The sequence below is a fragment of the Lathyrus oleraceus genome, chromosome 2, assembly GCF_024323335.1.
Source record: "Lathyrus oleraceus cultivar Zhongwan6 chromosome 2, CAAS_Psat_ZW6_1.0, whole genome shotgun sequence".
NCBI lineage: Eukaryota > Viridiplantae > Streptophyta > Magnoliopsida > Fabales > Fabaceae > Lathyrus > Lathyrus oleraceus.
In genome coordinates this window covers 157230006-157254858 of record NC_066580.1, presented here as the reverse complement: position 1 = coordinate 157254858, position 24853 = coordinate 157230006, and the positions used below count along the sequence as shown (strand labels likewise).

At 31.7% G+C, this 24853-nt stretch overlaps 1 protein-coding gene across 1 annotated transcript; it reads right to left on the bottom strand.

Moving 5' to 3' along the window:
• Positions 1-587: 587 nt before the first annotated feature.
• On the bottom strand, positions 588-1343 carry LOC127122393 (SWI/SNF complex subunit SWI3B). The gene has a single exon (XM_051052732.1). The coding sequence runs from the start codon at positions 1341-1343 to the stop codon at positions 588-590; it is 756 nt and encodes a 251-aa protein (XP_050908689.1).
• Between the last annotated feature and the right edge of the window lie 23510 nt (positions 1344-24853).

Genomic DNA, 24853 nt, shown 5'->3' with positions numbered 1-24853 from the left:
CATAACCACAACGATAAACTTCATTTGGAAGTGAACACGGTCGAATTTAAAGCAAAGAAAATGGACAGTTTGAAAGAGCCAAAACGCAATATCATTATGTACTTTTAGTGTATGAAATCATATATGGAAATCTATCCATACCGACTCGAACAGAGAAACGAATGCGCAATAATGGAATAATGGAGATGCAATATAATCAATCAACATTTTCGGACTCCAATCCAACATAAGTGCGAAAGAACATGAGCAATCTTAATAGAAAATAAACACAACAGCTTTATAATTCAATCAGAACCGAAATGCATAATGAATGAGCAGTATAATCAACTTATTTCTGAAATGAAATCCGAGTAGCTAATGATACGGTCAATTTCGATTCATTACCGTCAGTGGGAAACTGCTAGTGTAGCGTTGATCTTGCCACTGCTGTGTGCCGGTCAATGCTTCGTGACTGGATCCGCTCTTCGAATCTAACCGTAACTTCCATCAACTCTGGAACCTGTAACCTCAATCCTTCAACCTGCATCTGAGATAGATTGCAACCTTCAATCTGCATTTGAGATTCACCAGTTTACAACCTTAAATCTTCACTCTTCAAATTCGCTCATCCCTCTCCACTCCTTGAAATCAGTATTACTCGTCCCAACTTTATAGTTGCCGCGAACAAAACACCTCGCACATAGAGTCATATTATTCTTATCACACGCAAAGCAAGCAATGGCGCAGAGATTTTTGCAGTTACTACAGATTCTCTTAGCGGTTTCTTTGATAGGAGCTGGAGGAGAATCAGTGGAATTTGAAGCTGATTCGGTTTTGGTGTCTTTATCTTCCCATTTGAAAGGTTTTGCGAGCGAAGAAGAAGGATGGTAATTGATTAAACCCCAAGCTTCTAGGAAATCGAAGACTCTCCTGATTGAACCGACGTCTCCGACGCGTGTTTTGCGAACATCGGTGAAGGTTATTTTTCTATTGGGATTGAATCTGAAAAACTTGACGATTGAGTTTCTGTAGTATTTGTAAACCCTAGGGTTTTTGGAAGAATCGGGAATGTTTCTGATTTCGGATCGTGAATGGAATTCCATGAGAACCATCTCGAGTGAGATGGGATATGAATTAAGGTGGTGTCGATAGAGGGTTTGGACTCTGGTAAGGGAGCTTCCAGTTTGGGCGTCGGCGGCAGTGGTGGTGGTTTCGTAATGGCGGAGGCGGATGAAGGTTTGACGGCGGAATAGGGTTTCGTGAGGAAGATGATGAAGTGAGGATGATGAAGGGTGGCCGATGTTAATGAGGAGAGAGTAAGGATTAGGTTTGTCGCTAGGCAACTGTGTGGGTTTTCTTTTCATGAGCCAATGCCATTAGTTTAAATAGTAAGGATTTCTAGGGTTCTCTTGACACACAAAGACCAAAATGTCCCTTTTAATCATTTTAATTGATACAATTAGTTTAAAAATCAAATAAACAAAAATAAATATACATTTTTTGTTAAATAAAAATAAATAAAATAAATAAATATTTTAATCATTTTTATTTAATATTTTTTAATTAGATAATCAAAATAAAATTGAAACGGAAATATGAATAATCCTATTTATTTCTTGTGAATGTGTTAAAAAATATATAAATAAAAGGACTCAAAATGAATGAAAGATGTGCGCAAAAATGCTCGAAAAATTAAAATAAATGCACCAAAATGATCAATGTGAAATAAACTTATTGGAAAATACAGCGTTTCTTTTAATTTTGAAATAAATTTTGACCGGTTAAACAGGCTTGAGCTGATCAGAATGTGGCCGAAAAATTAGCTGAAAAATAAATCGAGCATACTAGATTAAACTACGCGAAACGTAGATTAATAAAATTGATGTCTAGAAGCTTGATTTTAAAATTTTTGGTTCACTAATTTAACGCACATCCTTCGGTTAATTCAATCGGTTTGTCTGTAATTCCAAAAAATTATTTCGACTGATATTTTAGGCATTATGCGGTATGGAATGTATGTTATGCTATGTAGATATGCAATAGCTATGATGAATGTATTGAGTCAGCGATTCAGGGTCAAAATTGGGGTATGGCAGTTGCCCCTATTTAAGTATCTTCAACTGGAGAATATGAAGCAGGACACTCTTCATATGATCATAGTGGGAGATATTTAAATACTAAGAAGACCCGAATTTTGATCCTGAAATGCAAATGATATGAGATGATATGCATGGGTGAAAGATTCTCTTTTTTTTTGTAATTTTTATCTACTAGGGGTATGATCGGACATAAGATAAACCCTAACATGATGCTTTATGATGGATACAGAATGAAATAAGGATTTGTGGGGGATGCTGATGGTCTACAGGGAGACAGACAAATGCTAAAAAGACAACTTGCTGGGGAAAACAATCCTGCTGGAGAATCAGACACACACTAGGGAGTAATCGAAGTGAAAGTTGATAAACAACATTTAGAGTACAAGAGATTTCGGTAGTAAGTTCACATATGACTTACTAAACCCGAATAAGGAAAAAAATGCTACAACAGGTTCATATATGACCTGACAATACTGGAATAAAGCACAATAAACAGGTTCATATATGACCTGACAATGCTGGGGAATATCAAGAAGTTCTGACAGTAGGTTCAGATATGACCTAACAAACTCAGAAAAAAAATTCAAGAAGAGTGTATCAACAGGTTCATATATGACCTGGTAATACTGGAACGAAAGCTCAACAACAGGTTCATATATGACCTGAATAGTATTGAGGGATACCAAGAAGTTCTGACAGCAGGTTCAGATATGACCTAACAAGCTCAAAAAAATTCAAGAAGAGTGTATCAACAGGTTCATATATGACCTGGTAATACTGGTATGAAAGCTCAACAGCAGGTTCGTATATGACCTGACAACATTGAAACAAATCATAGAGAAAGACTCTTCAAAACAGGTTCATATATGACCTGACACTGGAATAAAGCTCAACAACAAGTTCATATATGACCTGAATAGCACTCAACAAACAGGTTCATATATGACCTGACAATGGAATAAGGTTCAACAACAGGTTCATATATGACTTGAATAACACTGAACGACAGGTTCATATATGACCTGATAATGGAATAAAGTTCAACAACAGGTTCATATATGACCTGAATAGTATTGAACAACAGGTTCATATATGACCTGACAATGGAATAAGGTTCAACAACAGGTTCATATATGACCTGAATAGCACTGAACAACAGGTTCATATATGACCTGATAATGGAATAAAGTTCAACAACAGATTCATATATGACCTGAATAGCACTGAACAACAGGTTCATATATGACCTGATAATGGAATAAAGTTCAACAACAGGTTCATATATGACCTGAAGAGCACTGAACAACAGGTTCATATATGACCTGATAATGGAATAAAGTTCAACAACAGGTTCATATATGACCTGAATAGCACTGAACAACAGGTTCATATATGACCTGATAATGGAATAAAGTTCAACAACAGGTTCATATATGACCTCAATAGCACTGAACAACAGGTTCATATATGACCTGATAATGGAATAACAATTGGACTCTTAATCGTAAGTAATGGATTATAACCAACTTTTACCGGATTTTGCCAACAACAATTGGACTTGAAAATGATTGCGAAAACCGGATGTTGGTTTAAGGGCACCAAATACAAACCGGAATTAGAGGTCAAAGGGTACATGATCAACAACAAGACCTGGGTCAATGCAAAATGAGCACGAAATATATTTCGGCTATGCATGATTTGGATTTTTTTATGCATGATATATGAATGATCATGATATGAAAATGCTGACACTTGATTGGACTGGGAGTTTGTAGAGGCTGTTTATGGAGATCATGATTCCTCAACACCGAGAACTCAACCAAATATTTTATGATAGATGTTATCAAAGGGGAATTCTATCAAGCTTGAAAACCACAACTTAGCCAATGGGATCCTTTTGGAGGATTAATGAATCGTGCTAGCATAATTTTCGGGCACTCATCTTAAACTCAATAGTTGTTGACATATGGCAGAATTTGTTTGATTAATTGAAAGCATGAAGGGGGTCTGCCCCTTTGTGGCTCATCTTGCCCCAGTCTATTGGGTCTTTGGAAATGTTCACCTTGAAAGTGAGTTTGGAAACAACTTGCCATGAGACTACCTCGAGATGGCTTGCCCCAAGTGCTTGAAACTTGTAATGGTTTGAACTCGACCAACCAAGTGTTGGAATGGTAGACTCTTGATTAACTGTCCTTTGGATAGTTGGACTCATTGAGCTTTGAGGTGGCTTGCCCCAGTCTAAGTCTTGAAGCAAATTACTCTTGGCTAACTGAACCTTGGGGTGATTAGATTGGATTGAATGATACTCAAAGTGATTTCCCCTGTTTGGACTTCTTTCACTTTATCAATTTCCTCAACTGCATTTTGTTGGAATTTCTTTGATGTTAAGTGTTGACTCGCAAATAAGATTGTGCATTCAAAAATGGTAATTTTAATTCAATGCTTATGCAAAAATTTGAACTCAAAGTTTATTGATATGAATGGGTGAAATACAGTGAACGAGTCGTTGATAAGAACACAATGGTGATCAAGTCATTCACAGTATGCAAGTGGGGGCCATCAAATGATTAACAAAAATCGTTTGGAGTCAAGTTAACACAACCTTCTTATAGTATGCTTTCAAAATAAACCATGTCTCAATTAGGTCTTCTAAGGGTTGTAACGTGGCCTGGTTCACGGTTTTTTGAAACAAAAGGATATAAGGCTCAAAATTTTTATTTTTACCCACCCTTTCTTCTTGATGATCTCCAGTTCCTATGTTCAGTTAATTCAATACACACATTCGACTTCGAAGGTGCGAAAGTAAAAATGGGGATTCAAGGCGAGATTTTCTTGAAATGGCAGTCACCTTATTTTGTTTTTGTTGAGGATTTAATGACCTCTTTTGATTGATTTTCTTTATCCCTGATTTTGCCTGGACCGTTTCTTTGAAGCTTTCGATCCATCGGGATGCCCTGACTTTTGCCTAAGTCATTTTGTGGTGTTTGACTTAGCGAGCTTTTTCAATCTTTTTTTTAAAAGGTGTTGACTGCCATATTATTGGTGGATAAGGATCAACCAACACTAATTTTAGCTTTTCTTAGATTCTTTGACACTTCAACATGTGCGAGAAGGATAACATGTGCTTGAACTTAATTGGAGGGTGTACATATAGACGATTTTTTTTTGAAAGATTGAATGCATGATCAAACTATCTGAACACAACTACCCTGCCCCAAGTTAAGATTAAGGGTTTTAGATCCGAAATAAACACCAACTTCTAGGCTCAAAGTGGTTGACTAGGGATTAACTCCTTATCTCTTCAGTGTTTGGGGATTTGAAACAATGCCTTACATCATCGACAAGGTTTTACTCAAAAGCATACCATAAAGGTGTTTCGTTTTCATCATCCTCCTTCCAATCTTTGTTAACACAACGGTTTGATAAACAAAAGTGAATGAGAGTAGTATTTTTGTTTTTAACATAAATGAAAAACGAGTGAATACGAATGGATCAATTCAAAAGATGCATAATTATTTCATTAATCTTACCAATTCAAAGAAAACAACAATGCTTAAAAGCAATTAACAATCAACATGCAAGGACACTACAAAAAGAATGCTGAGACAGCCAAATGATTGCCAGCTTTAGGGAATTGACTTCTTCAAACTTGAAGGTTGGGATCAACAAGCTTTTTGACATTGACATGATGATCTTCAAATTATTTTCCTTCAATCTCATCATTGAACGCAACCCTCTTGGATCCACTACTCACTTCTACTTTTCTTTCATTGGTATGGGTCGTGACATTGGAAATCCAAGGTGGTATCTCAATGCTCTTACCAGGAAACAATGATAGCTCATTAGCCACATCCATGACATCTTCCTTGTGGTACAAAACCTTGAGGGGTTTCAAGGGTCCTTTCCCTTTCTCATTACCTGGCCCAGAAATCAAGAGGCATATACCTGAGCTTTCCTCCTTGAGTGTTGGTGACCTAGTGTCAATCAATCTTTGCAGCTTGAACTTAAAACTCTTGCATTCCTCGATGGAGTTCCCCATTGTTCCAGTATGGTATTGGCACTTGATCTTCGGGTGATCTTCTTCAAAGACTAAGCTCTTTTTGTTAATCAGCTCTCGTACCAAGGCTTTCAGCGCTAAGCAAGAATCTAGGTCATGTCCTACTGCCCCTTTATGGAATTCACATGTTGCATTTGGATTGTACCATGGCAGGTATGGTGACACAGGTGTGAGAGCTCGAGGGGTCACCAAAGCATTCTGGATCAGTTGTGGGTAGAGCTTGCTATATGGCACCAGAATTGGGTCATTGTGATTTTTGTTCCTCTTGTTCTGATTCTGATTTTTGTTCTGAACCTGACTTCGGTGATTTTGAGGAGGAATAGCCAGAGGATGTTGATGATGACGTCTTGAGGGAGGGCCATATGCCGGTAGATGAGGAGCTTCCACATGGAATTTCCCTTGACTTGAGGTAACACTAGATGGATGTGGGGTAGTAGCCCCCTCTGTTGTAGCAATGGGTATAGGATGGTCCTCTTTCCTCAATAAGGCTTGCAGGGTTTCCATGACCCATCTCATTTGGCTCTTCAAAAGATTAAGTTCCTCCTTCAGTGCTTCTTGGCTTTTCCTTAGCTCGTCCATCATCTCCTGAGACATGGTTCTTCGTTCTAAACGCGTGTCAGGAATCACTTTGCTTATCATGGACAAAGGATGGATGAGTTTTTTTTGTATTTTGTCTGGAAAATGTCATGCATTATGATGAGATGCAGATGCAAGGGAATGTGAATGAATGCAATGCAAGCCATGCATATTTGTTTTTTTCTCAATACACGGGTTCAAAAGTCTGAGGTACTGATGAATGAAATTGCTCTCCAAGAATAGGTTCTCACCGGGTAAGATCTAGGGTTTCAAAAAAAGTTCCTAGAGTCATGGATCCATTAGACTGTTCGCTGCCTACGACAACTTACTTGCCGGGCATCAACTACATCTAAAGAATCTACTCTAAGTGAGGTTCTCGCATCGACCCAACGAGAAATTCATCTCGCAGACCCACACTACGCAACCATCTTTCCTAGTTGGACAAAGAACTAAGGTTCTACAAATGGTTCTCAGAGTCATGGATCCTAAAGAAAATATCGAAGCTTACGGCAACTTACTTGCCGAGCGACAACATCCTCTTAAGAATCTACTCTAAGTAAGGTTCTCGTATCGACCCAACGAGAAATACATCTTGCGGACCCGCACTACTCAACCTCGTCCTATCTTATGTTTTTACTCGAGACTCGGGTAAAAAGTCTTTCCCACAAGGTCTGCAATCAGAGTATCCAAGTACCAAACCATAATCGAACCAATACAACAGATTCATATCAATATGACAATAGAGATAGTAAAAACAATAAAGAAAAGCCACATAGGTAAACAAGCAAAGGCACACAAACGACTTAACTAGGCTTGACTCACTTAGGGATTTATTTTCCCCAGCAGAGTCACCATATGTCGCACCTCGAAAAAATGGGGATACGACTTTAAGCGAAGCGCGATTGCACGCTCGCAATGATGGACTGAACAGAGTCGCTACCGAACTTTATTTATTCCCAAAAATGGGAAAGGGAAAATATCGATAAAACCCCTAAAAGAAAGGATAAGGTATGGTCATCGCAACCAATATCAGGGTTCGGGAGTCGATTACGCAAGGGGAAGGTATTAGCACCCCTCACGTCCGTTGTACTCAACGGGAACCATTAGGTTAGTTGTGTGCGTTAGTGTTAGTTGAAATATTAGGCTTTTCGAATTATTAGGTGGGAAAGAAAGAAAGGATGAGAAGAGAATGTTTTTGGATTTTTGACGAAGGACTAAACCTAAGTTTTTTATTAGTGGGCCTGACAAGATTTAAAAATCCTGCTCCTACGTATCTCAAAAGAGAAATCAAGGCTTACGTAGTTCTAGGTAGAAAAATGTTTGTTCGTTGGTCGATTTTAGCGAAAGCTATACTGTATTAATCGATGAAAACATTGTTTTACCCAAAACAGATGAGGAGTGGACGCATACCACACATCAAACGGATTTATAAATCTACATTCGAAAAAGTGTCACTTATCTCAACTCAACAATCATGGTCGAAACATTGTTTTGCGTCACCTTAAGACAATATATCTTTCATTTATGAAAAAGGTTCTTTGATTAGTCGCACGACGGCGAAAAAGAGTTTGATTGGTTGGATGTATTTTGAGTAATGGCGAGAACTTGGATGAGCGAGATATCCATCTCGAATCCTAGTCTCGGGAGTGCACGGTATACACCATGTTCCATTTCCATCTTTATTGGCAAAAGTGTTTAATAGAGATTAAGTATTTTTAGGTTTGATTGAGAAAGGGGTTTAAAGAAACCACATTGACAAGTTTAAACGACGGCGAGAGCTAAGATAGGCGAGGCATCCGCCTCGAATCTTAATCTCAGGAGTGCACGGTATACACCATGTTCCATTTCCATCTTTATTGAAAAAGTATTAAGGTAGGAATTAAGTATTTTAAAGTTTGAAAGACGAATACTTACGACTTACAAGCTCTTACAGCTTGGGTCTAGTACTCGGGACTACGTCTGGACATTCCACCCAGGCAGTCTGTTTCTTTCCAATATTGCTAAGAAAATGATTCGAATATTTACGAATGTTTTGGAGGGAAGACGAATATTTATGGCTTGCAAGCTCTTACAGCTTGAGCCTAATATTCGGGATTATAACTGGATATTCCATCCAGGATAATCTTTTTCTTCACAATTTATTTAGAAAAGAGATTTGAATATTGGAGTGGGGAAGAGAAGACGAATACTTACGGCTTGCAAGCTCTTACAGCTTGAGCCTAATATTCAGGATTATAACTGGATATTCCATCCAGGATAATATTTTTCTTCATGTTTTATTTAGAAAAAAGATTTGAATATTGCACTTGGTTTAAGAGAGGTCAATTGGTACCTGATCAAGGTTTAATTCAAATAAATTGAGACAAGATTTAAATTGAAATTGGAATGGTTTAAAATGAATTGAATTTAGACGTGATTTAAATTGAAATTGAAGTGGTTTTAAAATGAATTGAATTCTAAAATAAATTAAAATTGAAAAAGTAATTTAATTTATGATAAGTGGTTTTAAAATGAATTGAATTTAAAATTAAAATTGAAAAAAATAAATTAATTTTTGATAAGTATTTTTTTTAAAATGAATTGAATTTTAAATTAAAATTGAAAAAATAATTTAATTTTTTATAAGTATTTTTTAAAATGAATTGAATTTTAAAATTAAAAAAATAAATAATTTAATCTATGATCAAAATGAAATCCTGTTCATAGTTTCTTCTACTACCACCACATTAATCAATACTCCAACCATATCTCTTTTCCTCTAAATGTTGGTATTACAGAACAAAATCCTAAATCACTCCAATTTTGATTTTCCCCTTAAACCGTCATTAACTCGATATCGAGAAACAAAAACGACCTGTAAAAAAACAAAACTTGAAACAGGAGGTCAACGTTCATCTACCGTTTATGAATAACATGCTCAAACTTTCTATTTCACATGATAACTTAAACAAAACTAATAAGCACGAATCGGTCTCAATCTCAGTGGTTTCCAAATAAACATCATAACCATAATGATAAACTTCATTCGGAAGTGAACACGGTCGAATTTAAAGCAAAGAAAATGGACAGTTTGAAAGAGCCAAAACGCAATATCATTATGTACTTTTAGTGTATGAAATCATATATGGAAATCTATCCATACCGACTCGAACAGAGAAACGAATGCGCAATAATGGAATAATGGAGATGCAATATAATCAATCAACATTTTCGGACTCCAATCCAACATAAGTGCGAAAGAACATGAGCAATCTTAATAGAAAATAAACACAACAGCTTTATAATTCAATCAGAACCGAAATGCATAATGAATGAGCAATATAATCAACTTATTTCTGAAATGAAATCCGAGTAGCTAACGATACGATCAATTTCGACTTGTTACCGTCAGTGGGAAACTGCTAGTGTTGCGTTGATCTTGCCACTGATGTGTGTCGGTCAATGCTTCGTGACTGGATCCGCTCTTTGAACCTAACCATAACTTCCATCAACTCTGGAACCTGTAACCTCAATCCTTCAACCTGCATCTGAGATAGATTGCAACCTTCAATCTGCATTTGAGATTCACCAGTTTACAACCTTAAATCTTCACTCTTCAAATTCGCTCATCCCTTTCCACTCCTTGAAATCAGTATTACTCGTCCCAACATAGCTGCCGCGAACAAAACACCTCGCACATAGAGTCATATTATTCTTATCACACGCAAAGCAAGCAATGGCGCAAAGATTTTTGCAGTTACTACAGATTCTCTTAGCGGTTTCTTTGATAGGAGCTGGAGGAGAATCAGTGGAATTTGAAGCTGATTCGGTTTTGGTGTCTTTATCTTCCCATTTGAAAGGTTTTGCGAGCGAAGAAGAAGGATGGTAGTTGATTAAACCCCAAGCTTCTAGGAAATCGATGATTCTCCTGATTGAACCGACGTCTCCAAAGTGTGTTTTGCAAACATCGGTGAAGGTTATTTTTCTATTGGGATTGAATCTGAAAAACTTGACGATTGAGTTTCTTTAGTATTTGTAAACCCTAGGGTTTTTGGAAGAATCGGGAATGTTTCTGATTTCGGATTCGTGAATGGAATTCCATGAGAACCATCTCGAGTGAGATGGGATATGAATTAAGGTGGTGTCGGTAGAGGGTTTGAACTCTGGTAAGGGAGCTTCCAGTTTAGGCGTCGGCGGCGGTGGTGGTGGTTTCGTAGTGGCGGAGGCGGATGAAGGTTTGACGACGGAATAGGGTTTCGTGAGGAAGATGATGAAGTGAGGAAGATGAAGGGTGACCGATGTTAATGAGGAGAGAGTAAGGATTAGGTCTGCCGCTAGGCAACTGTGTGGGTTTTCTTTTCATGAGCCAATGACATTAGTTTAAATAGTAAGGATTTCTAGGGTTCTCTTGACACACAAAGACCAAAATGTCCCTTTTAATCATTTTAATTGATACAATTAGTTTAAAAATCAAATAAACAAAAATAAATATACGTTTTTTGTTAAATCAAAATAAATAAAACAAATAAATATTTTAATCATTTTTATTTAATATTTTTTAATTAGATAATCAAAATAAAATTGAAATGGAAATATGAATAATCCTATTTATTTCTTGTGAATGTGTTAAAAAATATATAAATAAAAGGACTCAAAATGAATGAAAGATGTGCGCAAAAATGCTCGAAAAATTAAAATAAATGCACCAAAATGATCAACGTGAAATAAACTTATTGGAAAAATACAGCGTTTCTTTTAATTTTGAAATAAATTTTGACCGGTTAAACAGGCTTGAGCTGATCAGAATGTGGCCGAAAAATTAGCTGAAAAATAAATCGAGCATACCAGATTAAACTACGCGAAACGTAGATTAATAAAATTGATGTCTAGAAGCTTGATTTTAAAATTTTTTGTTCACTGATTTAACGCACATCCTTCGATTAATTCAATCGGTTTGTCTGTAATTCCAAAAAATTATTTCGACTGATATTTTAGGCATTATGCGGTATGGAATGTATGTTATGCTATGTAGATATGCAATAGCTATGATGAATGTATTGAGTCAGCAATTCAGGGTCAAAATTGGGGTATGACAATGAGTGGGTTGCTTTTAATCAAAATTTAAGTTTAAAAGAGGCACTAAAGGCCCAAAAGTTTGAATGAGTGTTAGTTCTTTTTGTCTTTTGAAATTTTTAAGTCAATATAGTTAAGTTCATTTACAAGTTTGATTTAGGAAAAGAGTTTAAAAAAGGAAATGGCATAAGACCAAAGTTTCTAATTTGCAATAAAGTCTATGTTTTGAAATCACAAGCAAAGAAAGTTTTTGAAAAGGGGGAGAGATTTTGAAATTTAAGCAGTGGGAGGAGATAAAGAGGCTAACCTAAGCATAAAATTAAAAGTTAAGAGTTGAAAAGATCTGACCAATGAGATGCAATCCAACAGACAAGAATGTCATATAGAAAACCCACTTTCCCTTTGGACTTTGAATCAAGCAATAATCAACAAGCATTTAGCAATATGAAGAGCAAGGCATCAAATAAAGATAGCCACATCCAAGCAGACAAATCAATAGCTAACAGTCTTCTTTATCTTCTCATGTATCAGATGAAATACTTCTTGATTTTTGCTCAGAATAAGGTGTAGCATGAGATCAAAATAACAGTTGCATCAAGACCATGTAGCATATGAACTCAAGTGTATCCCAATACTTGCATCATATGAAAGCTCAAATCACAATAACTTGGTCTCAGAAATATTGGCATTGACCAAGTCCCTTTGCATATGGAATGTTGCCTAATTCTAAGTCCAAAGCTCAGATCAAACCCAACAGTCCACACAAACATTTTTTTAGGGTTTTTGTTGTTTATTAATTATTTTTAAGGTCCTAAGACCACAAACATAAGCAAAATATACAAACAAATATATACAACCACAATATATAGCTCAAATGAGCAAAGTGAAAATGGCATAAACATAAACATAAACATTTTAAATGTTATGTAAATGATAAATAAATGGTGAATGACTTGAATTTAAATTTCATAAAGTAAATGACTTGAAAATAAAAGCAATATTAATACAAGTTAGTTAAATGTTAGTTGATTAGATGTTAGTGGTGTTTTTCTTTTTAATTGATTAAGTCATTCTTTGGAGAACACTCAACCATCTATTCACAAGCATGGATCCTTGAACCAAGACATATTCCAAAGGAAGCAAAAAAGGCCAAGTTTCCCAATAATACCATGATATATGGGAGACTTACAATCTCACTTATTAGAATGCTATGCTTTTAGGGTCAAAATTTAGCTCTATGTTAAGCAATCGTAATTGGACTTATGTAGAAGTTGGTGGCAAAGGTATCTCACACTTGCTTCAAGATCTAAGGCTTTTAGGCAGTTGGGGTCAGGATATCTGATTGGTAACAGTGGTCGCTCAGAAAGGACCATATATCGTTTCCTCTGAGTATCATTTTTGAATACAACATGCATATCATTGAAGCTCTGTGTAGCGGTAAATTCATGACCATCAAGCTATGGATAAGCTAGACGTCAATTAAACCAGAGTCGCCACCGCGCTTTTATTGTTTCCAAGGTAAAAGGGAAAAGTATGAACAAAACCCAAAGATAAGAAGTTTTAAAATCAAAACTAATAAAATTCCAGAGATTACAAGTAATGGGGTTGGTTACATAGAGGGAAGGTGTTAGCACCCAAAGTCCTAGGTACTCCTAGGAAGCCCTTTCTTGTGTGCATATGTGTTTTGCTATAAAATGATGTTTGCAATAAATAGAGTGTGGGGATGAGAAAATAATTCATTAATTATATTTTTGTGTTTGACAAGACCTTCAGACTTGTGCCTACGTACCAACATAAAATGAGGGATCAAAACCTCGTAGTTCCTGGTAACAATTCCAAAGTGGATGCATTTCTTTTAACAAAAATTTAAGTTTAAAAAAGGCACAAAAGGCCTAAAAAGGTTTGAATGAGTGTTAGTTCTTTTTGTATTTTAAAATTTTAAGTCAAGTATAGTTAGGTTCATTTACAAGTTTGATTAAGAAAAGAGGTTAAAAATGCAATGTCATAAGGCTAAAGTTTCTAATTTGCAATATGGTCTAAGTTTAGAGGAAAAAACACAAGCAAAGAAGATTTTAAAAAGAGGGGGAGATTTGAAATTAAAGAAGTGGGGAGGAGATGAAGAGACTAATCCTAAGCAAAAATTTAAAAGTTAAGAGTTAAAAAGTTTTGACCAATGGGCTGCAATCCAATAGACAAAAATGTCATATAGAAACCCAAATTTCCCTTGGACTTTAGAATCAAGCAATATCAATACACAAATAGCAAGATGAAGAGCAAGACATCAAATAAATATAGCCACATCCAAGCTTAACAACTCCTTGATCTTCTTCATAATCTCCCATGCATCAGATGACATACTCCTTGAATGGCTCAAAGATAGGCATTAGGCACAAGTTCAAAGTAACAGCTTCAATCAGACCATGTAGCAGATGAACTCAAATGGGATCACAATACTTGCTTCAGATGAAGTTTCAATTCACAAGCACTTGGTTTCATGAAAGTTGACATTGGCCAAGTCCTTTTGCATAGGGAGTGTCGTACCCTAAATTTTGACCACATCTTCTGTCTATTTTTCAGTTAACACAAACATAGTCAGATATTCAACCTCAGGACCTAAAAAGTCAAGGGAGCCGTTTTGACTTCTTAGTTCCTCTTAGGAGTTGATTTTAGTTTAGAGGTATTATTTAGACTTTTCAAAATAATGTAGGATTATGCTAAAAATGGGTTTATAACTATTAAAATTAATTTTTAGAAAAAAATAGATATGATTAGTAATTATCATAGTATATCTCATTAGATTATATTAGTTAAAAATATAAGTATTATATTAGGGTGTTGATTATTTAATAAAATTATAGATTAATAGTTTATGAGGTTTTTTAAAAAAGATAGATTAAAAGTTTAGTTATTATTTGTTTTGAAAATATTTTTGTTATCTCGGTATTTAAATTATTTGTTTAAGTATGTGGAAATGCTATTTTATTTTGAATAAGTGTAATGGTTTAATGGAAGATAGTACATAGATAAGGGATTTTGAGGGCAAGAGGTCAAGAGTTCAATAATGAGAATTACTCACTTTTATAGTTATTTTTTTTTTCCTTTTTTGTTTTACTTTCACTAAACATTACTTTAAAATTAAAAATTTCACTTTATTACTTTCGAATTTTTTATTAATTTATTTTTAATAAATATTATAATATTCATTTTTTATGTTTATAATGAAAAAATCAAAATCAAAATATTTTCTTATCATTATTATTATCAATAGTCTAGTTTATCATTTAAAATAAATTATTTAATTTTTTACTCAAATGCACAAAGCCATGAATCCACGGTATTACAAAGTCACTACTTCTAAAAGTTGTTATCGTCCCCGCAACCCAAATCCCAGTAGGCAATCCCTGCAACCAAGGAGGAACGAGAAGAGAAGTCAAAGGAGGGCAAGGACACAGAAAGTGGAAATCTTCCCTCGATAACTTTCGGGTTGATAATTTTTTATCTTGTTATCCTTGATATTGAATTGTGCAGTATAATATGGTTTTTTGTTACGTTGATGCATAATAACAAGTAGAAACTGAAAGTTATTTTATTTTATTTCTTTGTTTGAATCATGTTTTGCAATAATTCAAGAAAATCAAACAAAACTAATATCCTTTAAAATTATAACCATCTTATTGATTCTTTCTTAACTTACAATAAACTAATCTTTTTGTAATTATATCTAAATAAATAGTGATTTTTTTTTATCAAATTTCATTAGCAAAACCATAAATAATTTATATCTATAACTATATATAAAGGGGATACAAGTTTTTGAAGTGACCTATTTTTATTCCAAAATTACCCTTTATCTTTTTTATAAATAATTTGAGTGGTTGGTATCTTTTGTTGGTTACCAATTGATAAACTAACTTCCATCTCTCACAAAAAAAATATAATATCTATAACTTTCATTAACCGTTGAATGATGACATAAGTTAAAAATCCTCTTCTATTTTTTTTAATTATATCTCTTTCTTAATCAACATACTATTTTTTTGTTTGAATTTTTTATTTATTTTATTTCTATCTTACTTTTGATTTTCTATTGTAACTTTCTAATATGCAGTTTTTTTACTTCCAATATAGTTTATTTTAATAACCTCTTACCATATTTTTTGAATTGACAATAGTTTCTTTTAGTAACGGTAATGACCGATTTTTTAATAACGTAAATACCTCATTGTTGCAAGATATGATCATATATATTTGCTCTTAAAAAATGTTTTTTTAAAAGCGCAAGTGCAATAATTTATTTTAAAAAAATTAAAATATAATATATATTTTTGTTTTATATATATATATATATATATATATATATATATATATATATATATATTATATATATATATATATATATATATATATATATATATATATATATATATATATATATATATATATATATATATATATATATATATATATATATATATATATATATATATATATATATATATATATATATATATATATATATATATATGGTTGGATCAACGTACACAAATTTATTGCATAAGAGTTTTTTTTAATGTAATGGATGTTAAATGATCAATAAATGGGTTCAAAAAATTTCCACAAATAACTTTTTTCAGTTTGGGACATAATAAAGTAAAACATTATTAATTTATAGTAATATAATTTGCTTAATTTTTTTTGTATACTATATTAAGGAAATAATCAAAAAATATAATACAAAAATATTTTTACAATTTATTGATATATTGATATATAATAAACATTCCATTGTTAATGTTATGAATAAACATTTCATTTATCATTGAGATTTTGGACATAAGAAATAAAAATATATTTATTTAGTAATGGATGAAATTTTCCAATCTGTTACTAATTTGAGGTATAAAAGCGCAAATATTAACCTTCATAATAAATGATTATTTAACCAAAATACATAAACCATGTAAAGAAATACCAGAACCTCATTTGTTTTAAAATATAGTAATGAATACTACCAAATGTTGAAATTAATTGCAATTGATACAGTAAGGTTTAATGCAACAAAAGATATTGAAACAAAAGGTTCACAATTTTAGTTAAAATTGTGAGAAATAAGTCCAGCAACAAAAATGATTTAACTTCGTACAATTCTCTGGTCCTTAAAAAACTGGGTTTATACAAAACCTGCCCGCAACCTTTTAGGAAGTGATGATTCAAAACCTGCCCGCAACCTTAAAAAACTACAATAATAACTAATTTGATTTCAGGATATTGATTTCATTTTGGAATGATAATATTGCAACAACAATAAAATAACGGTAATATTTTTAGTAGTATAAATAGGTAATTTATTTTATCACATTTTTCACTCACATCTAGTCTAAATTTGACCAATTTATTTTATTTAATTTTAATTTTTGTGTACACATTTCATTTAAAAATGAACCTCAATCAACATAACAGATGCTCTAATTTTATGCAAAATGATGGAAGTCCTCTTTGTATCCCAAATCAACAAAACGCCCCATATTTTGAAAATCCACCTCTTATTCCAAATCCACACCATAATTCAAGATTTCAAAATTCTCTTTTTATCCCAAATCCATAAAATAATTCACCCATTGGAAATTACTCATATCATACATCACCTTACCCAATGAAAAACTCTCTTTTAATGTATTTTGATATATTTGAATCAATTTTTTAATTATATTTTATATAATATATAGTGGGATTTAGTGGGGCCCATTTTCTTAGCCCACTTTAATTATTTACAATCATTTTCTTGTACAACTAAATGTATAAAGAATTGATATTCTTATTGATTTATTACAAATCATGCATAACATTAATTATCTTACGGCTGAATTATTTTAATACTCCACCGACCTAGCCAATAGAAAGGAGGCAGTGGACATAATTATTCATTTCAACCCCCAACTATATTTTGGCAAATAAATAATTTAAATATGTTGAGTTATAATACTATATATGATGACGTGAGATTGGTAAAAAGTATAGTTGCATGCTTAACTTAATCATTTCAAACAAACAATGTAGATTTTCCATTACCAATCAAAAGACAATTCACTGTATATGATAATTATACCTTGTTTTTTTTTTATAAATCCTTAATTCAGTTGAATGCAAGATTCAAACATTGCTCCAACATTTCTGAACTACCTGCAATTTTAACATATGTATTAGACTATGAAAAAATTGTAAAAAAATGTGTTTCTATGTGTTTTCTATAATTAGTTTTGAAGGATTTCATAATAAAATTTTTTATGTAATTGTTTTTTTAATTTCTAACACCATTAGGCATGCTGAAACCAAACATGACATGCAATAATCTATTTATAATTTAGTCGTATACACATATTTCATAAGATGACAACGTATTTTGTTATCAATCTAAAATACTTATTAACATTTGAAGATATGATACTCATATAAATTTTGTAGTTGAAAGAACACACAAAACACAATGTTCAACATAACAACATAGGATTTTGAATAATTTCACACACATGAATTAAATACTCATTATCATCCTTTAAACCATACATGAAATATAAATGTCAATTGTAATCCCACAAAATAAACACTTCAAAAAAGTAAGAACACATCCTACAACCAAAACATATCATGTTCTTAACAACTTCATACTTAAACTCATTCTGGTGCTAAAAAGTTCATAAAATATATTTCAATATCAAATTTCCGAAAATTCTAATTAAGAAGATGATTCTATCTTTAATTTCTTGGATGGTTTGGTGCCTGATAATTGCGTAGCGCCAGACGCTTCAAAATCAACTTCTTCACCCTTGTCAGCAATTACAACATCCTTAGCCGGAGTCATTAGAATGATTGATTCTGGATCATTTTCACCAGATGCAGATAATGTTTGCTTGCAATATAAAAAATTAATTGTCAGATATAAAATGAATTATAATAATACAATATTTATCATAGAAAATTATTATGTTAACAAATGAAGATACTTACTGCGGAAGTTTCCAAATTTTCTTTGTTAGGGACCAACTTTGCATATTCAGTTTTAGACCGATTCTGCACATTGAAACATAGAATATTTATTATACTTGTTAAATGTTTAAATAATACATGAATTAAGTGAATATTATACGTCTTCTACTATGTAGTCATTTTCAATCTCTTTAACAAAGGCTTCATCATCACAAAGCTTCCAAACAGACGCTTGGGAAAACGTTGGCTGCACCTTAACTCTAAAAGCCATTTTCTTATTCAACAGCATTTCAAACTCATCAGGATAAACCATTGGATCATCTTCTCCATTCTAATGGAAAAATAAAATATCAACCATGAGTGATAATCTGAACTTTACAACTCGATAAACTATTAACATTTTAACTTATGTATAACAATGTACCTCCATCATAGAGTTATGCATAAATTCAGCAGTCATTCCAAGTATAGCAGCACATTCGGAATCCCAGAATACAAATCGATATTTTGATTCACCATTGCTAACATATATTTCAATCTTGTACCTATAGTATTTTAAACGAAGAAAATAATATGATTAATAACAAATCCATTACCAAATTTATTTGCAATTCATCTAGATTATATGTACCTTGGTATAGGCTGTTCGACTTTTTGCCCACATGAACACTCATAAGCTTTTTCAGGATTAGGTGCCTTCGAAGAACACCTTGTGCAGCCATAATAAAACCATCCATACTTTGAGACATCAAATTTCAATGTGGTTGCTACAGTAACACATAAAGTTTCCTAAAAGCAAATAAAAAATGATATTAATTTCAAAAAGCAAACAATATAATTGTAATAGTAAAGATAAATTCAGCTCTATAGTATTCAACTTACATGTTTGATTTTGCAGAACTGACTTAAGGACATACATTTCGCATTATGAACAAACCTTTCTACTGGCGAATACTGAGAACCACCAGACCAATTAGAAAGAGATTTTGCAGATTGAGTAGGCTTCTCCTTCTGTTCATTAGTAGGCAACCTATAGAAATAAGATTGTTTTTGAAATTAAAAATTATGTATAATAATCTGAATATAAATAAATAAATAAAATCCATACTTAGACATAAAATCTTGAATTTCAGGGATGTCTTCATTTATCAACAATTTGGAACCACTCCATGCATTTGACACTGTAAATTGTATAATTAATATAAAAATTATTGAACGTATAATGAAAAATACAAATCAGCTATGTATTTATAAAGTCTGATAATGTAATACCTTGGCCATCTTTTACCATTGCATGAGTGAGCAGAATTACAATAGCTCCATTGTTTTTAGGATCATTGTAGTAAGCCAAAAATTTTGATCCATAGATTTCCCATAAATTGCAATTTATGCAATTACCCCTATTTTGCAATATAAATAAACAATATTATATGATGGGATTCAGTGATGCAAAATATATAAATTTATCAAACACATAAGTTATGAAAACAACGCGCATTACTTCAAATCTTTCAGCACAACAGAAACAACAACTTTCTTCCCCGGAGTGTTGGATTGGATATGGTTTATCTCACTAACAACACCAATAATATCTACATTAAAGTAAGGTTCATTATTGAATGTGTTTGCAAATATATAAGTTATATAAGTTATAATAGAATTTAAATTACCTTCTAGTCTATCGGTTTTGCATTTGCCTTGAAGTATCTCACCAAAATCTTTAAAGAAATATCCTTTAGGTGGAATATTTTGAAGTTCGATTGCCTTCATTGTGGTACCACCAAGAAACACAATTTTTTTTGAATGATCACATACCTTCCACTGAAAATCATTGTTATAGACACTACAATTGTTTATAATGCAGGTCATATTCTCCTTAATGACCTCTTTCCATTTCAGTAAATGGTCATGACGAATAAGGACCTGAATCCGATCACCCTAACAAAATGAAATTAATCTTCTTTTTATATGTTATACAAAAAAGCATTTTGTTGTAATTACTAACTATCATACAAAAATCTATACTTAAAAAAAGAAAAGCAATTTACCAAGGAATCCATAACAATCATCTCCAAATGTTCAATACCCTTATTATTCACAACACTCCAAACATCCATTACCAATTAATTATTATTATTGTTATTATTATTATTGATATTTACCCGCCATATATGATAAGAATATTTTTAAAATTTAAACAGTATATTTATTATTTGATTTGATTTGATTTAATTGAGATCCAAACTCTATAAATTAAAATCGGTTACTTATTATGAACAATAATATAGGGTCATTTTTAAAATTTAAATAATATATTTATTATTTGATTTGATTTGATTTAATTGAGATCCAAACTCTATAAATTAAAATCGGTTACTTATTATGAACAATAATATAGGGTCATTCCAATGTCAATCTATTATTAATTGAATTTTACATAGATGTAATTTTGCAATAACACGCTGACATATTGAATCTTATACCGCTGTTATCTTTGCACTAACATATTTTATCCTTTCAACAGAATAATTATAGTAAATACGTACATTTTGTATACCGAATTATAATAAAAATGTATTAAAATCAAAAGCAATAAAACTGTTTACAGTAAATAAAAATATAGTCTAATTTCTTCATGATCATAAATATTTAAAGAAAAATTCATTGAAATAAAAAATCAATAATAAATCAAAAGTTGAAATAATTGCTAATGACACAACATATATTTAAAATTTTATTTGATATATTTTTATATAATAAATAAATTAGTAATAAGTAAATGAATAATCAAATAGAATAGAATTTTAAGATGTTATTCTATATTTTTATTTACTGTAAACAGTTTTATTGCTTTTGATTTTAATACATTTTTATTATAATTCGGTATACAGAATGTACGTATTTACTATAATTATTCTGTTGAAAGGATAAAATATGTTAGTGCAAAGATAACAGCGGTATAAGATTCAATATGTCAGCGTGTTATTGCAAAATTACATCTATATAAAATTCAATTAATAATAGATTGGCATTGGAATGACCCTATATTATTGTTCATAATAAGTAACCGATTTTAATTTATAGAGTTTGGATCTCAATTAAATCAAATCAAATCAAATAATAAATATACTATTTAAATTTTAAAAATATTCTTATCATATATGGCGGGTAAATATCAATAATAATAATAACAATAATAATAATTAATTGGTAGGTAAATTAACAATAATATTAAATTACTCAATTAATATTAATCAACTATATTAAATAGTTATTTTTAATTTTAACGTTATAATTTAATAACATATAATTATACAATTAAATATTCATTTTGTCATTTAAAGAAAATCAAGTAACGATAATATTTGGCAAAAAAACTACAATAATAATTAATTTGATTTCAGAATATTGATTTCATTTTGGAATGATAAGATTGCAACAACAATAAAATAACGGTAATATTTTTTAGTAGTATAAATAGAGTTTAGTACGAAATTACTTATAGGAACATGAAAATAGCTGTATTATGGATTGTAATTAGGGCAATTAAGTAATTATGGTGGTAATTAACTTTTATATATTAAAAGTAGATAAATTCTTATTAGTGTATCTATAAATCTATAACTATATATAAAGGGGATAGGTGATTTTGGTATGGTCTTTATTTCTTCCACAAATACCCTCACTTAACTTCTTCTTTTATATTTGTTTATTATTTTAAAAAGTAACTTCTTTTTTTATATTTATTATTATTTAAAAATAATAATAATTAAAATAAAAAGAATTAACACATAATGACCGTAGGGCAGTTGTAACCTTAAATAACTTCCTAATTCCTATTTAACATTTCGATTTTTTAGGTTATTGTAATTTTATATAACTTTTTTTAAAGAAATATTACTTCCTATTTTATATTCAACAATTTTGGATTTTATACTTATCTATAACGCTAACAAGCTTAACCCGAAATAACATAAAAAGATAATCAATTATTTTATTTTTGTGTTATTATTTACCATATTTTTTCTTTGATATTTCAATATGATAAAATAAAATATTTTTAATGCATATCTTTGATTTTTTGATAAAATAATGTATCAACTATTGAGATAAATTATTTTATCTTAACGAGTTATTAAATAAATAATTATTTTACTTTTGGACATAATAATTTATTTTAGTAAATTATTTTACGTAATAAATTATTTTACGTAATAAATTATTTTAGTAAATTATTTATTAAGTGTTAAAGCATACAGACTAGGTAGAATGAAACTCTTAACTTAAATAATTACGTGTTTACTTAATGTATAAATATTTATTAAGTGTTAAAGCACATAGGCTAGGTAGAATGAAACTCTTAACTTAAATAATTACGTGTTTATATATAAAATAAATTACATCAAATGAGTCAAATGTATTTCTTTGATGATATGACAGTTTGTCATGTATTTGTAGTTTTATAAATCTCAAGAGTGCATTGATAAATGGATGTATGAAGAATTAATACAAATCTTTATAAGGTAAAATAAAACTATATTACACTACTTACTACTAATTTTACTATCTTTTTATCTAAAAAAATTCTAATTTGAGAGTCTTACATTTTTTCTTTACCACAGAAAACAATTGCAGGGAAAAAGAAAATACTTCGTATAAAGATTTCATGTTCGACATTCCTCTTAATAGTACTTTGTATGCTTTAATATAATTTTGAATATCTTTGTTTATCATTTTCAAAGTGTAATAATATTATTTTTAATGCTACATACAATAGAAATCTCATAAAAAGAAAAATTTACATTTAATTTTCTCTGCTGTGTGCATTAAAAAAAGCGGGCAGACGAGAGAGAGAGTAAAGGGAATACTGATATAACATGATATTTAATCATAGGGGATTTTGGTAAACAATACGAAAGTGGTTTTTCCATAAAAGAAAGATGAATATAGGGGATTTTGGTAAGCAATACGAAAGTGGTTTTTCCATAAAAGAAAGATGAATATTTATGATTATTACCGTTGCATTCGATCATGATTTTGGTAAACAATACGGGCATCATTACAAACAGACATTTCCAAGGGATCATATATATATATTTAGGATGGAAGACTTAATTTAGAACTCTTACCATTTTCAAAGTATAATAATATTATTTTTAATATGACGTACAATAGAAATCTCATAAAAAAAACAGACATTAATTTTTCTCCGCTGTGCGCATTAAAAAAAGCGGGCAGACGGGCACGGGAGTGCCCGTCTGAACGTCATGAAAACACCGTATCTCAAAAAAACATACATTGCATTGACATATCATAAAAGAGGCGTTAGCCCAAAAAAAATTGCATCATGCATCAAACATCAAACATACATCAATTCAAAATACACGTACACATAAACATGCATACATAATACATGGAATATGATTTATGACCACTTTTAGAGGTTCAATCCCTAACTATACCAATACATTTCCCCAAGAGGGAACACTTATTGGCCTTCCCCAGTAAGTAACACTCCCATAAGCACCTTTTTATTAAAGAACTTATCCAGCAAGCTCGCTCACTATGAGTCTTTAAAAGGAGTCTATCCAGACGGGCTGAAATTAACCAATAAGGTAGTAAGGTTCCACCATAGGATGGTTCAGATGCTAACGGAGCTAAGGACTGTCCAGTCCTTGCTCATTCCCAGGGTCTGCTAATTTCGTGGTCAAAATTAGGATTCATCTCTATATTTAATCATCTTATCCAGACGGGCTGAAATTAACCAATAAGGTAGCACTAAGGTTCCACCATAGGATGGTTCAGATGCTAACGGAGCTAAGGACTGTCCAGTCATTGCTCATTCCCAGGGTCTGCTAATTTCGTGGTCAAAATTAGGATTCATCTCTATATTTAATCATCTTATCCACGAGAAGATGAAGATTCGTCGTCACCATCATCTCGGCTTGAGATGGTTAAATAGGGACAGCTGTCGTACCCTAAATTTTGACCACCTCTTCTGTCTATTTTTCAGTTAACACAAACATAATCAGATATTCAACCTCAAGACCTAAAAAGTTAAGGGGGACCATTTTGACTTCTTAGTTCCTCTTAGGAGTTGATTTTA

Bases quoted from the DNA above. Each gene is read 5' to 3' on its own strand.
- LOC127122393 (XM_051052732.1), bottom strand. From the start codon at position 1,343: ATGAAAAGAAAACCCACACAGTTGCCTAGCGACAAACCTAATCCTTAC.